Below are 15,433 nucleotides of genomic sequence, written 5' to 3'. Positions count from 1 at the left end.
ATGCTTCAAGCCCCGGCAGGTGGCGGCTCCACCCCATCGAGGCAGAAATGAACTTGCCTCTCCGGCTCACAGTCTAATGCTGCTACTGCCTTTACCTCCTCTCCCTTAAGCTAATTGAGCGTCGCCTGAGTATACTCGGGGCTTGCGTTGCTTGCGTGTTATAATGTGTAATTATTACACATTGGTGGTTACACTGCTACTTTTGCTGCCTTTGCTATGTCATAATGCCGGGCGATCGGAAGAAGAGCGCAGTGTGATCGTTGTTCGCTGAAGATGACAAAATGAAGACTGCAAGGTGTAATAAATGTGGCAAGCACTTCTCGAAGCCAACACTTGAAGCACGAAAGTTGCTGCCATTAGTTGAGAGAAAATGTCGCGCCGGAATGCGCACTCGCGAATTGTGAAAAGGGTCTTATAGACCCTTTATGTAATCCGCAACTTTACGCGCCGGTTTACCGAACATCTAGCATCCAGTGCATTACTATTGAAGAAGTGACCTTGTAGCACTTAGTAATACTGTATGGTCGCATATTTAGGGAGAAATACAGCTTTCAGCTAGAGGCCCCCGGCTTCTGCTGTGACAAGAAAGAAGGACAGCTCGGGAAATTTATGTTGTAACGTATGATACACTAGATAGCGCTCACAGTTCAGGCTGTACGTACGATTGAAAAGGTGCGAGTGGCGCAGATGAAACGTGCGGAGTATACTGGCGCAGCTGCTGTTTATTCTAGCCGGGAGGCAGAAACTCATGTCACTCTATTTCCCGCAGTTGCCTGTACGGATGGTCTGTTTGAGGCCAATATTAATGAGAACTAACAGACAATAACGCCAAGGAAAGTACAGGGGGTGTTATCTGTAGTATTTAGAATATAAATGTGAAGAAAGTAAAGTGGACGAAAAGATGACAAAGATAAAACGAGCCCTTGAAAAATCATCTGCTTTCCTTCATTCATAGCGAGGGTCTCGTCCTGGCAGACTTAATGCCTTCAGGTAGTATGCGAGGGATTATTGGTCAGCTGCCAGCTCGTAAAAATATCACGTGCTACGTGACGCCAACAGGCAAAAAAGAGTGTTCCACACTCGCCGCCATGGCTGCGATTGGCGCTGACTAACACTCCTAGGTTTAAATCAACATATATACCCCAGAAAGTGGACGGGAGGGTGACCGCCGCCGTAGCTCAGTGGTAGAGCATCGGACGCGTTATTCGAAGGTCGCAGGTTCGGTCCCTGCCGGCGGCAAGTCATCTTTTCGTCCACTTTACTTTCTTCACATTTATATTCTAAATACTACAGATAACACCCCCTGTACTTTCCTTGGCGTTATTGTCTGTTAGTTCTCATTAATATTGTGTCTAACAAAGATAAAACGAGCCCTTGAAAAATCATCTGCTTTCCTTCATTCATAGCGAGGGTCTCGTCCTGGCAGACTTAATGCCTTCAGGTAGTATGCGAGGGATTATTGGTCAGCTGCCAGCTCGTAAAAATATCACGTGCTACGTGACGCCAACAGGCAAAAAAGAGTGTTCCACACTCGCCGCCATGGCTGCGATTGGCGCTGACTAACACTCCTAGGTTTAAATCAACATATATACCCCAGAAAGTGGACGGGAGGGTGACCGCCGCCGTAGCTCAGTGGTAGAGCATCGGACGCGTTATTCGAAGGTCGCAGGTTCGGTCCCTGCCGGCGGCAAGTCATCTTTTCGTCCACTTTACTTTCTTCACATTTATATTCTAAATACTACAGATAACACCCCCTGTACTTTCCTTGGCGTTATTGTCTGTTAGTTCTCATTAATATTGTGTCTAACAAAGATAAAACGAGCCCTTGAAAAATCATCTGCTTTCCTTCATTCATAGCGAGGGTCTCGTCCTGGCAGACTTAATGCCTTCAGGTAGTATGCGAGGGATTATTGGTCAGCTGCCAGCTCGTAAAAATATCACGTGCTACGTGACGCCAACAGGCAAAAAGAGTGTTCCACACTCGCCGCCATGGCTGCGATTGGCGCTGACTAACACTCCTAGGTTTAAATCAACATATATACCCCAGAAAGTGGACGGGAGGGTGACCGCCGCCGTAGCTCAGTGGTAGAGCATCGGACGCGTTATTCGAAGGTCGCAGGTTCGGTCCCTGCCGGCGGCAAGTCATCTTTTCGTCCACTTTACTTTCTTCACATTTATATTCTAAATACTACAGATAACACCCCCTGTACTTTCCTTGGCGTTATTGTCTGTTAGTTCTCATTAATATTGTGTCTAACAAAGATAAAACGAGCCCTTGAAAAATCATCTGCTTTCCTTCATTCATAGCGAGGGTCTCGTCCTGGCAGACTTAATGCCTTCAGGTAGTATGCGAGGGATTATTGGTCAGCTGCCAGCTCGTAAAAATATCACGTGCTACGTGACGCCAACAGGCAAAAAAGAGTGTTCCACACTCGCCGCCATGGCTGCGATTGGCGCTGACTAACACTCCTAGGTTTAAATCAACATATATACCCCAGAAAGTGGACGGGAGGGTGACCGCCGCCGTAGCTCAGTGGTAGAGCATCGGACGCGTTATTCGAAGGTCGCAGGTTCGGTCCCTGCCGGCGGCAAGTCATCTTTTCGTCCACTTTACTTTCTTCACATTTATATTCTAAATACTACAGATAACACCCCCTGTACTTTCCTTGGCGTTATTGTCTGTTAGTTCTCATTAATATTGTGTCTAACAAAGATAAAACGAGCCCTTGAAAAATCATCTGCTTTCCTTCATTCATAGCGAGGGTCTCGTCCTGGCAGACTTAATGCCTTCAGGTAGTATGCGAGGGATTATTGGTCAGCTGCCAGCTCGTAAAAATATCACGTGCTACGTGACGCCAACAGGCAAAAAAGAGTGTTCCACACTCGCCGCCATGGCTGCGATTGGCGCTGACTAACACTCCTAGGTTTAAATCAACATATATACCCCGGAAAGTGGACGGGAGGGTGACCGCCGCCGTAGCTCAGTGGTAGAGCATCGGACGCGTTATTCGAAGGTCGCAGGTTCGGTCCCTGCCGGCGGCAAGTCATCTTTTCGTCCACTTTACTTTCTTCACATTTATATTCTAAATACTACAGATAACACCCCCTGTACTTTCCTTGGCGTTATTGTCTGTTAGTTCTCATTAATATTGTGTCTAACAAAGATAAAACGAGCCCTTGAAAAATCATCTGCTTTCCTTCTGTTTGAGGCCAGTATGTTTCTGTGTAATCTCTGCATGGGTGACGAAGCTGCCTCTGTTTGGCGGAGTGGAAAATGCCAAGTATAAGACGTACAAGACTCCACCAATTAAATAAACCCTACGCTGGAATTCCGACCTCCATCCGGACTTCTTCGACGTGAAGCTTCGTTTCTTTATTGGCTTTTCGGCTTTAGTTAGGAGTTGCCTTCATGAAGGCATACACAACATTAATTGAAGTGACCGACAGTGCGGCATGCGAGGTCTGCAGTACTGAGGAAGACATCGATCATCTGCTATGCCGCTGCCCTCGATTTGCCTCTGAAAGACGAACTCTTTCTGATGCGATGCGACAATTGGATGATCGGCCGCTCTCCGTGCAGATGCTGCTGGAGCACAGTCCCCATCGCTCGGCGGCTCACAAGGCAGTTAAAGCACTTTTGTGCTTCTTAAGGACTACGGCCTTTGTGAACGCCTATGACTGCTGTACAGTGCCACCGCCACATATGTGTCAGCGCATTTATCGATCATTTCCTTTCATTTTTCTTCTTGCTCCTCCCTCTCTCTCTTTGTCTCTCCCATCTTTCCGCTCCCCTTCCCTTTCCCCCGGCGTAGGGTAGCCAGCCGGACAGCTGTCTGGTTAACCTCCCTGCCTTCTCCCTTTTGTGTTCCTTCCTTCCTTCTGCATGGGTGACCTCAAGGAAGAGATCACGTCAGTCCGCAGTTATAGTATTATGTAGGGCTTCAACAATATCTAACCGAGAAACCGAGAAAAGATGCCGTGCTTACGAGAGCGAGCGTCTTATTTAATTCCTCTTCATCCTCGTCTCTCTGTTACCTTTTCTCGGGATTTCCTCACCCTCCGCCACACTGCATGTTTCAGCTGCGACTTTCCAACCAGTGTGGTCCCCGAACGCGCCTCCGGTTTCGATGAGCTCGAGTAGGCAGGCTTCGAGAAAATATGACCTGCTGCCGAATAGTCCAGGGATGATGGCCAAAGATGCTTCAATCCACGACGTCAACCAACGACGTCGGGACCCTTGTGTCCAGTGTGCGAAAGTGGGAATTTTCGCACACTGGACACAAGGGGCCTGTCGTCGACACTTTCGAAAGTGGGAATTTTCGATCGTCAGCGAAGCGATCGAACGCGATCTCAAACGGTCAGCGATCTCAAACGAAGAGATATCGGTTTTAAAGCACCTATGAGGGAGGACGATTAATCGATTAATCGATTAAAACATTCCACCGAAAGCAATTAATCGATTAAAGGCTAAATCGATTAACGATTAATCGATGAAAAAATTTAATCGACCATCCCTAATAAGAAGCCCAGCTTCTGAGAAACTGCATGCTAGTTTCAAGCTTGCACCCTGTCCTGTCCTTTCGCGGCTCCCCTTTATTTTGAGCTTGTGCACTGCATGTGTAGTATGTAAACTGTATACACCAACAAGCCCGTCATTACACGTTCTTCCATTAACCCGTATATGCTCAGTGTCCTACATATAGGACGCTTCTTTGATGCACTCTAAAATCGCTATTTCTTAAGCTGTTGACTAGCGCCATCTACAACACATCAAGCAGGCCTCATTCTCAACATGTGCAAGCCTAGGCATTAAAGCTGTGCACGGGCCGTATTTCCGAGCCCGAGCCCGGCCCGGGCCCGCTGACTTTGTCGAAGGCCCACCCGAGCCCGACGGCAAAGGGCTGCGAGCCCGCCCGGCCCGGTCCAACGTACGAAAACACAATCCCGGGCCCGGCCCGGCCCTGCCCGGCATTTTGAAGGTTCGCTGCAGTCACAAAACACCCGAACCGGATGTACAGTGGCGGTCAAAATTTCGCGGACCACGGGAGCGCATGGCAGACAGCACCGAGGCGCCTTCTCACGGCTGCTTGCGAAGCTCTAGAGCGCGCACTGCGCACGGGCATCCTTGTTTACCTGCCGGCCTGCTCGTTCGCTCGCTTCAAGTGCGCGCGCGCCGGAAAGCCAGAGAAATCGGAAGGTGCCGCTTCTGCAGTCGCCGCGGAAGCACCGAGCGGTGATATCGTGACGAAAATATGTAACTTGTACTGGCAGTGCTCGGTGCGCGCTGCACTCTGCGCTTTGTTCCCAGACGCTTCGCAGCGTGGAAAATACGCTTTGCGTCAGTTTGTCTCAAATCGACATGTGTGATAAGACATATAAGCAGCTTCGATTCGCGGAACTCATGCATGCTGCAATTTTTTCTTTTTTTTTTTTTTTGTGGTGCTCGGTGCAACTATCATGCGCCCGTTGATATGCGCTATAGAAGAAAAAAAAAAAACTTGGCATCGACCGCTTTGTAGCACAAACCTACAAGAAAAACCCACATGGGTTAAAAAATGAAGAAGAAAAATCTTAAAAGCTGACGAAAAATTTCTCCAGACCAGGACGAAGTTTTCGCCAAGTAGAAAAGTTTTCTTTTAGGCAAATCGCTCGGGGCTTCCGCGGTGACTGCAGCAGCGACACCTTGCACTTTCTCTGGCGTTCTGGTGCGCGCGCACTTGAAGCGAGCGAACGATCAGGCCGGCAGGTAAACAAGGATGCGCGTGCGCAGTGCGCGCTCTAGAGCTTCTCAAGCAGCCGTGAGAAGGCGCCTCAGTGCTGTCTGCCACGCGCTCCCGTGGTCCGCAAAATTTTGACCGCCACTGTACATCAGCGACGTACTAAGCACATCAGCTGTACGCCAACAAATTACTCAATAATTGTGCACGTGCATATAAAAAATACTGTGAGACAACGGTAAACGTTTTACGTACCAACATGCAACAAATATTAAATGCGAAGCATTTCTTAGCGAACTTCTGCGACTTTTTTATTTGCATTGTATACCTGCGACAGCGCGGTACTTTTGCTATACAAGTGGACGGCCTCATGCCAGCAACAATGGAGTTCGCTCGCCAAAGCCGTCACGTGTATGGGGTATGTCCATCCAAACGTCAGCTTGCACGAAGGCGATCTACGTCGGGTCGCTCGTCGCTGTCGCGTGCATTTTCACTCATATGAAATTTGGCCTTAAATCTAACGCGAACAGTCACGTGGCGCCGTCACTAGCTGAGGTGGTGTTACTTCTCTGTTTGTCGGAATGCAACAGAAGCAGTGCTTTACCTGCTCCCCTTTTGTTTAAAGTAGCGAATGGAAAGGAAAAGCGGTAAAGGGCGGTCGCGGAAAAGGCGCTGTATGCGTGCTGGAAAACAATTCCCGCTCATTCTCTATATTTCGGGTTTGAGTCGAGCTTTGCGCCGGGCCCGAGCCCGGCCCGATAAAACTCCAAGTAGCCCGAGCCCGGCCCGGGCCCGAGGTGAAAATACGTCGGCCTGCCCGAGCCCGGCCCGCGGGCCGGGTCAAGCTCGGGCTTTCGGGCTACCCGGAGCCCGTGCACACCTCTACTAGGCATTGCTTGCTTTTCATGCTGTCATGTGCCTACCGCTTTCTCCGGGCAAACGCGCGCTTTGTGTGAAAGACCTCATGGAGAGGAAGAAGTGCAATGTCGGTGTGCACGTGAAATGTTTCAAGGCTTACCACACCCGCACAAAGCACCCCTAATGCCCAGTGCCCTATATGTATAGGACGGCTTGAAAATCAGTGTTGCGCTTACCTGGCATTAAATAAAGAACTCGTGCTTTTTTTTTTTAGGGTAGAAGTAAACTTTTTGTAAATAAAATATTTGTTTTGTCATTTTTTTTTTAGTTTGGGCATATATGGGTTAACTCGGCCCGTTTGGACCGTGGGTCCGGTTTTCTGCGTTTGCGTTGGGCGTTAGCTTTTATTGTACTACGTATTGTCAGAAACTCTTTTAGCTCCTGCTTCCTGGACTCACCTGAGACTTGGAATCGGGTCTTGCCCACCAGAAGGTGCCGTTCCTTCGAAGCTCGGCGAGCCGTTCGTTCAGCTTGTGGGCCAACACGACGGTGAGCGGCATACATTCGGGGGTCTCGTCAGTAGCGTAGCCGAACATCAAGCCCTGCATGAAATTAAAGGCGTCGTTCGTACACCTGACATCTATCACACCGTAGGTAGCGTTTTTGTCAAAGGTTTAGTCAGAGGGCGGCCTAGGTTGGAGGGAGTCAAGTCCCCCGCCCCGAAAATTTGCCATTTGTGTGAGCATACTAACACACGCACGCACAACGGACAGAGGGGTCGGGCAGCAATATATGGAATACGACAGTGCACTATTTTGGGACCATCTCTGCTCGTAATATATGATAGTGACATTGGTAGCATTATAAGTCCCTTTGATGTAATTATGCATACAGACGTCACCAACATACTATTTACAGCTATCTTCCTTAGTGAGGTGTAAATTACAGTAAATGCGTACTTTGGCTACCTGCGGTCGTGGCTGCAATAAGTTGTGTTTGAAATTTTGTAAATAAGAGGTATACATAATATTTCGGTCAATTAACAACACTTATTCGCGCTCTATTAGTATTCGGTTCAGCAATACAAATAGCAACACAAATACAAAAATTCTTGGTGTCTGCTTCCGACGGTTTCAGTCCCATGTCCAACTTCATACCACATTTTTGAGCGTTGATCTTATGCTGATGCTTACCAGGCTACCAGCCTGTTACATCAGTTGGCAGGAACATCAATAAATTCTACCATTTTTATTCCGAATTGTATTACATTCTTGTGTGGGAGACAACGACATCTTCGAACGATCAAAAACTTCAAATCCTGAATAAAAGAAGGGGGGGGGGGATTATCAGCTAATTTTACACGAAGAAACTACGGTAAAAAATCAAACCTTAACTGTTCAGTAACCACCCATCAAAGCAGATTTGCAGGGGGCACTGAAAATGCTTTCTCCGTGATTACATTAAGAAAGTTTCGGAAGAAAGGTAATTCGTTGTTACGTGTGTTGATTACGCTTAGTTTTATAGTTTATTTCTACAGACGTACATTTCATGTGTTTGTCCGCTAAGCTTTCATATAAATTACGTCCTCTAAAAGAGGTAACGAAAGTAGGTGGAACTTTCGAGCATTAGAAACCGAATATGTTTATGTATAGCCTCCATTCGCGATGCACTAATACGGCATACGCAGAACACGCGCCGTGCCATCTGGTAAACATGTGCTGGCATCGTCGCCTCCGGTGTTTACAAAGAGCAGACTTTGTGGTGGTGTTCTCAACTGTCCGCGCTTACCTGGTCGCCTGCACCAAGGTCGTCTTCTTCGCGGTTGTGATGAACGCCCTTGGCGATTTCTTGCGTCTGCTGTTCGATCGTGACGACTACGTTGCATGTCTTGTAATCAAAACCTGCGCGAGAAGACCACTATCTCACACGGCTTCTATTTTTATTTTGCGATTTGTTTCTGCGCTACGCATTTCTAGAAAGCCTCGTATTGTTCGTTGAAACCTCACTGTGCTACAGGAAGGATTTACGTAGTATTTCGCAAAGAACAGGCATGGCCTACGACACGTTGTACTGCTTAGAAGACACGGTCCAATGACACAGTCACTTCATCAATGGAACATTTTACATAGTCGTGTCGGCTGCCGCGCAATTAAAGGTTATTTATCTCTGTAATGATGTACTGCGATCAAACGTATTTTTTTGTCGTACCCCTTTGATTGCCGTAGTGATGGCAAACAGAAAAACTGGCATGAATATTAAATGTGTAAATGATGCTTGATCACTGTTTGTACAAGCACTTCGCGCCAAAATGGCAGACAGTTGAGCTAGTTTGTCATAATTCATCATGCAATAGTCGGTGCTTTTCTGTCGTCTGCAGACAACAAGAGGACAGAACCATATGGTTCTTTCCTCCTGTGCCCATGTTTGCACGCCTTGTAGTACACCTTCTTTCATGATGCTTCGTGCCACACGATTCATCGGTGATTTTCAGAAGAAGCGTGCACACGCCAGCACTAATGAGGCTAATGGCACAATTACGTCACTTCACTAACGTACGACGCGCACTTGAGCGCTGATGCTCATGTGGCTGCATTTTCTGAGAGTAAATCAACCTGCAACTGTCCGACAAAAAGATTCACAAATAAACGATGGTGTTAGGAGACAGCAGTTTTCGTATCTTTTATGCTCGTAGCCACTTAGGCATAGTCTTTAAGGGTTAACAGTTTTACGAAGTAATGCTGTAGTAATTTTTCTTCAACCAGATATTTCTGTCCGAAGGTAAACGAAGAAGTAGATATTACTGAAGTGCTGCGCCATATCAGACTGGGAAACAAGTATTTTACGCTTCTTGTACAGTGATCTGGTGTTCATGTGAAGTACAGCGCTTTTTGATCAAGCTGCATGCCCTTGAGCCATAAAATCTGAGCAAATTAAATAATTTACGCGAACACTTGAAAGGAAGAGGACGACGCTGTTGGCTGCAGCGAATGTTGCTTTACAAGATATACAGTATATGCAAACAGTTGTCCTGCCTGGGCGTCTCACTTTAAGAAATTTCACGATGCTTTGTCACCATTCGAAGCGCAGCCTTAGATAGGCGAACCAAAATATGCGTTCGGCGGCGCGGAACAGGACGCAAGCCCGCACCCTGTGTGCCATCCCACGCCGCCCACCCTCCTATACAGAACAGCCTGATATCAGTCTACCGATCATTACCAACCCTACGCTAAGCCTGCATCACTTAAAAACCCCGGGAGGAATTGTGACACCTCCCTCTTGAATGTCCACGCGGAAGCATCATGTCGTTCACTCGGTCGTGTCCCCATGTAGTTTTCTATAGCTTTAATGTTTCATGCTAGGTTCAGCCAGGGCACAATAGAAAACGCACCTTTGGAGGAATCGTCGTATCCGATGTGCTTGATGGTATCCCGGACGACCCTCTGGTAGTCGATCGTGTGAATAGAGCTGATCTCACCGGCAAGGAGGATCATGCCTGTTTTAGCAACCGACTCTGTAGAGGCGAAGAGAGACCACTGTTACGTTATTCTGCTCCGTAATATTCGCTTTGTTATTATTCAGATTTATCTCTACTTTGATAGCCAGCCAGATAGAAAGTCACTTGCAATATAAAATGCGCACGTACCGCATGCCACCTTTGCGTCTGGGTCCTTGGCCAGGTATGCATCCAGTACTGCGTCACTGATGAGGTCGCACATTTTGTCTGCGCGTAAAGTCACAAGAAAGAAGACCGAAAACTGAGTAATTGTTTTCATTTTAGTTTACAGCTGAAACCGGAAACTCGCTCAAAAAGAAAAAAAAATGAACTTGACTGATGCAGTTGACGTTTCTGCAAGAATCTCAATTATTCTTTAAATATTAGAGACTCAATAGTTGCTTACTCTGCCTATAGACTAACAAGAGAAGTTGGCGTTCGCGTCTTGCGCGATGGGGTAAACGCTACAGTGGATGAATAACACTTTTGAGCGTGTATTGAGCTAGTAACACATTTCTGAGATATATCACTATTGATCTGCCAAAAATGCGACACCATGCGGTAATGCCCATTTAAACTAAATAACTCGCATCATTTTATAAAAATATGCGAAGATAATAATGATGAATGCGGTAGATCCAACGCACTTTCTGTACTCAACGTCACTTAAGGCTACCTGGGATTATTTTAATTAAAGCTTTTATCGTATGCAAATAGGCAAATGATGCGCGAAAACTATAATGATGCAGAGTATATATTGGAATCTGTGTGAATTAAAGCGGTTGAATAAATACCGTGGCCTGGTTAGGTGAGTATACTATTGTCTTCTTATTCATCCATTGCAGCGGGTTATCCGATGCAATGTGCATCGCACAGGCATAATTTTTTTTCTTGTTATACAATATTTGTATTTATGAATTACACCATGCGTAGTAATTAAACTATGCCGAAATGCAAACACTCGGCATAGATTAATGATTGTATAAGTTCATGCGATTACACTGTGCGAGACGTCGACGCGGAACTACTATTTGCAGATACAAGGTGACGTGTATGTCAAGGAAAGAAAGGAGATGCCAGCTGTAAGTATAGAGCAGTGTGAAATAAATGTCGAAATGATGGTCGAAATCATACGGAGCCCTCTGCTACGGCGTCTCTCATAACCTTAGTCGCTTTGGGACGTTAAACCCCATAGAGACCAACCAGGAAGACGTGCACCGGATAGCCCAACCAGGCCCGTAGCCCCCCCCCCCCGAAATTTTGGTGAAGTACGTGTTTTTACCAAAAATAAAAAATAACTGTTTTTCTCCAATAGTCAAGGTTTTCAGGAAGTGCCTCCCCCCCCCCCCCCTCCTCCCCCGAAAAAAATTCCTGGCTACGGGCCTGAGCCCAACCTACTTTTGTGGTCGATGGAAAACGGTGGACAAGGCAGGAAAGTGCACGCATGTTTTACCTTTTCGTTAGTTTGTACTTGTGAAGTTTTACAGCGAATCTGTGACATAACTAGGCGATACTCAACAGGCAGGTACGTGCCACAGAAATTGGGCTAAATACACCACTCACCATTGGTCCACTAGAAATAAACAGAAGAGAGGTAAGTAAATGAACGAATGAATTAAATTACCTAATTGACAAATAATTAAATGGTGTCAGCATCATGGCGTCGTAAGTTTTGGTGATCTGTGACGTCACATGATGACGTCATTACGTGACGTTATCGCTTCCTCGGAGGAGGTCACGTATTTTTCTGTTCGTGGACGGACGCTGACGGGGACCGCAAATAACCGGCGCGCTACACTTCTGGCCCAGGCAAACCGAAGTGGACGAGCCTCAAGCTAAATAGACTTTTTCGAAGCAGACGAGCGCCACCAACGGGCGAGCAAGCGCCCATGGGAAAAGTGTGTACGCCGCGGCAGCCGCCGCGACGAGCGCGCGAGCCTCACGCTTTAAACTTTCCGATTCCCGCCGAGCGAGCACTTCAGAGATCAAGCGAATTGGGCCAGGGTACAACATATTACAGCGCAATTCAATCATGGACTTCTGTAGCAAAACGGAAAGGCAAGCTAGTTGGTACTGGTCCATACTTACATATTAAAAGCGCCGGGACGACAGGGACATCTGCCAAAGAACTTGAAGTGACACTGCTCGAGGAGAGGAGATAGTCGGAGGGGAGCGCATGTTTGTTCGGTGTTTTGCTTTGACTTACGGTGCGCATGAGCGTATAATACGCGAGGTTCGGGTTTGGGTATATATTTTCTTTTGAAGCAATAAAGCATTCAGTTGTGAGTAAGCGCTCATGTTGTGCCCTTCCTTGTCCCTGTAGTCCTAGCGCTCTTAATATATAAGTATGAACTTCTGTGTTTAACTGCGTCGGCCTCTCTACGATTTCCATCTGTCTAGCGTTTCCGTATGCCACGTTTGGACCAGCTGAGTGGCTCCGAAACGTCAATGTTTTTATTTTTTGGCGCCAGTGTAATCTACGGCATTAAAAAAAAAGAAACAAAAAAGATACATCTTGGTTCCCTAGATGAAGTCCAGGAATGGTTTATGCAATTCGCGGATGCATTTGGAATCAACAGGCTATTTGCTTGTCATACCGTGCCGTTTTCACTACTGTATAGGGTAGCTAGAGCATAAGCTACGGCAGTACTGTTCCATGTTAAATGTACCACGATCCGAAAACGTTTTAGCTGCTTGATGCGTACATTAACGTGATGAGATTATTATAGTGGTTAACGCAGGTTCCGACCACGACGGTGCGGTATTTCTGTATACTTACCGTACGGTAAACCGGCATGGCTAAAAGACTCTAACGTCCATCGACACTGTCGACGAGCACACGGTGAGGTTCTGATATTTGAAGAGTACGTGACAGAGTATATAGTTGGTGTAGTCGGCATTCAGTAAAATAAGTTACATTCGCGCGCGTCGCTCGCACCGTATAGGGAACAAACGATACGCGTTTACCACCCTTCGTTGACATTTATTGCAGGTGTTGGATTTTACAAACGCCGGTTGTGTTTTCGCGTGACTCACGGGTGACTCTACCGTATAGGTATGTACGTCGTGAACAATATGAACTGGAACACTGAAATTACCTTTTAAAAGATATAGCGGAAACGCAGTGGGCAAGCGCAAAAGCGTTTATGGCACCAAATGCTCACGCGGAAAGGTATTTCTACCAATTCCATACGTCACATTCATATCAGTACATATCAAGTAACCGTTGAATAAACATGAATTCGGTGTTCCAGTTTATGCTGCTCACGATAGTGCGTCTTGACGGTATCGGCACGCGACAACTGCATATCGCTTAACTGCATTCGATTTACATCCGCTCGGTAATACCTACACTGACTGCGTTATTCATTTCACATTTCATTCGTAGGGATATACATGCAGGTACATTCGGATATGCGTAATATTTGTGATTTAAAAATAGTAAACAAGCGGCGACGTGTTCTTTTCGTTTCGTGCTCCCACGGCGTCAACAATCAGCGGGTGACCGAACAGCCGGCTCACTCGACGTACACACTTTTCCCATAGCTCTCCGCACGCCCGCGGGGCGTTCTGAAGAAGGTCAATTAAAAAATTCTGTGCCTTTCTGAACCTTTTATAAAAATTATGTGTCGCCTCTGTGCCGCTGGCCATCCACCTTCACGTAGTGGAATATGGCTGATTTTTGTTAAAACAGCGAGGCTGTTCAAGGTATAGGTAAGTTGTGCTCCGGCTCACTCGACGTACACACTTTTCCCATAGCTCTCCGCACGCCCGCGGGGCGTTCTGAAGAAGGTCAATTAAAAAATTCTGTGCCTTTCTGAACCTTTTGTAAAAATTATGTGTCGCCTCTGTGCCGCTGGCCATCCACCTTCACGTAGTGGAATATGGCTGATTTTTGTTAAAACAGCGAGGCTGTTCAAGGTATAGGTAAGTTGTGCTCCGCCGTGCAAAACTCCACAGGTGGGTGTGCGCCTAAGGAATTGGGCAAGCCCCACTACCGAGTACAGCAGGTGCGAGCGTTAAACGAAAACTCTGCTCGGAGAAGTGGAGCACGTGAAACACGTGAAAGAAAGAGAGAGAGAAAGAGCGAGAAAGAGGAAATAGAGAGACATAGAGAACAAAAGCAATAGAGAGAAAGAGAAAAACAGACAAAAATAAAGAGAATGAAGGCATACAAAATAGAAAGACATAGAAAGAGAGAGAGAAAGAGATAGACAGAAACGCACGAAAAAGAGAGAAATAAACAGAGAGGAAAACAGAAAAAGAAAGAGAGAAATAAAGAGAAACAAAGAAAGCGAGAGAAAGAGATAGAAAGAAACAGAGAGAGAGAGAAGGAAGAAAGAGAAATAAAGATAGAGCGAGAAATAGAAAGAAAGAAATAGCAAGAAAGAGATACAAAAAGGTGATACAAGAAACAGAGAGAAAGAGAACAAAGTAAGAAAAACTAAAGCGAAACAAGGGAGGCCACCCAGCTTCGCTCATCTTTCAGGCTTGGCGGCACCGCTAGTGCGGAGCTGCCACAATTTTTTGAATATCAGTTATACCGGCGAAGTAGCAGGTCGCTCTTTGTTTTTTTTTGTTTTTTTTTTTTTTGCCGTTGCTGGCGAGAGCACGAGACAGCATCCAGCCCTTTTTAAGTACCCCACTTAGTCATTCAGCGTATCAGCATCACGAGATGTGCCTTGCACACTTGAGCGAAAGCGTCTTATCGCAGTCATCTCGCAAACTGCACAGATGCAAAGAAGGCGCTACCTGGAAATATCGATTAGATAACTCACTGCAGAGCTTTGCAAGTTCGTCTCTTTTTGGTCCCAATTGTTCCTCGTTGACAACGTCACAAGTTCACTTTCAGGGAACGGTTCCTCCGGAATGAGCATGTTCCTTCGCAAAATCGTGTCGAGCAAAAAGTTAGACTTGCTCCTTTCGCAACCTTTCGACGTCACTCTATAGAGCCTCTACTTGAACTACGTCCTGTCTAGCGATTCAATAGCTCGTCCCTGACGTCACGCTACTCGTTGCTGCGGTACGCATTCAGCTCAGTCTCCTACATTATATGGCCTATTCTCTGCTAAAGAATGCCGAAGCAGGAAGAACTCTTTTGTGTGCACAAGCTATGTGCGGCACGCCGTACTATCCAGGCCTATCTCGCAGGTTCGCCGACCAGACGAGGGTTCTGGGATTCCTGTAGCTCGCAGTTACGCAGACGCCCATTGGGAACACTGCTGTAGGACCTCCTTCCTATGAAAGACTGATTATCTAATCCGTCAAGTACAGGAACGACAGCAATCGTCTTTCTACTCGATCGAGGGGACAGACTCAAAGAAGGGGTGAGATTGCCCGCCACAACGACAAGTGTCACATGCTG

The 15,433-nt window shown here is 46.7% G+C and overlaps 1 protein-coding gene across 1 annotated transcript in view; it reads right to left on the bottom strand.

Moving 5' to 3' along the window:
• Positions 1–15,433, bottom strand: part of LOC119402373 (S-adenosylmethionine synthase) — a 34,389-nt gene that overhangs the window by 15,142 nt on the left and 3,814 nt on the right. Inside the window, exons 2-5 of the mRNA XM_037669508.2 lie at positions 10,219–10,296; positions 9,964–10,086; positions 8,364–8,476; positions 7,034–7,177 (exon numbers count right to left, since the gene is read on the bottom strand). Of these exons, the coding sequence (XP_037525436.1) occupies positions 7,034–7,177; positions 8,364–8,476; positions 9,964–10,086; positions 10,219–10,296 (458 nt within the window). The remainder of the gene's footprint in view (positions 1–7,033; positions 7,178–8,363; positions 8,477–9,963; positions 10,087–10,218; positions 10,297–15,433) is intronic.

Source organism: Rhipicephalus sanguineus, chromosome 1 (genome assembly GCF_013339695.2).
Source record: "Rhipicephalus sanguineus isolate Rsan-2018 chromosome 1, BIME_Rsan_1.4, whole genome shotgun sequence".
Lineage (NCBI taxonomy): Eukaryota > Metazoa > Arthropoda > Arachnida > Ixodida > Ixodidae > Rhipicephalus > Rhipicephalus sanguineus.
The sequence above is the reverse complement of the archived record's forward strand: the minus strand, read 5'-3'. Positions and strand labels throughout refer to the sequence as shown.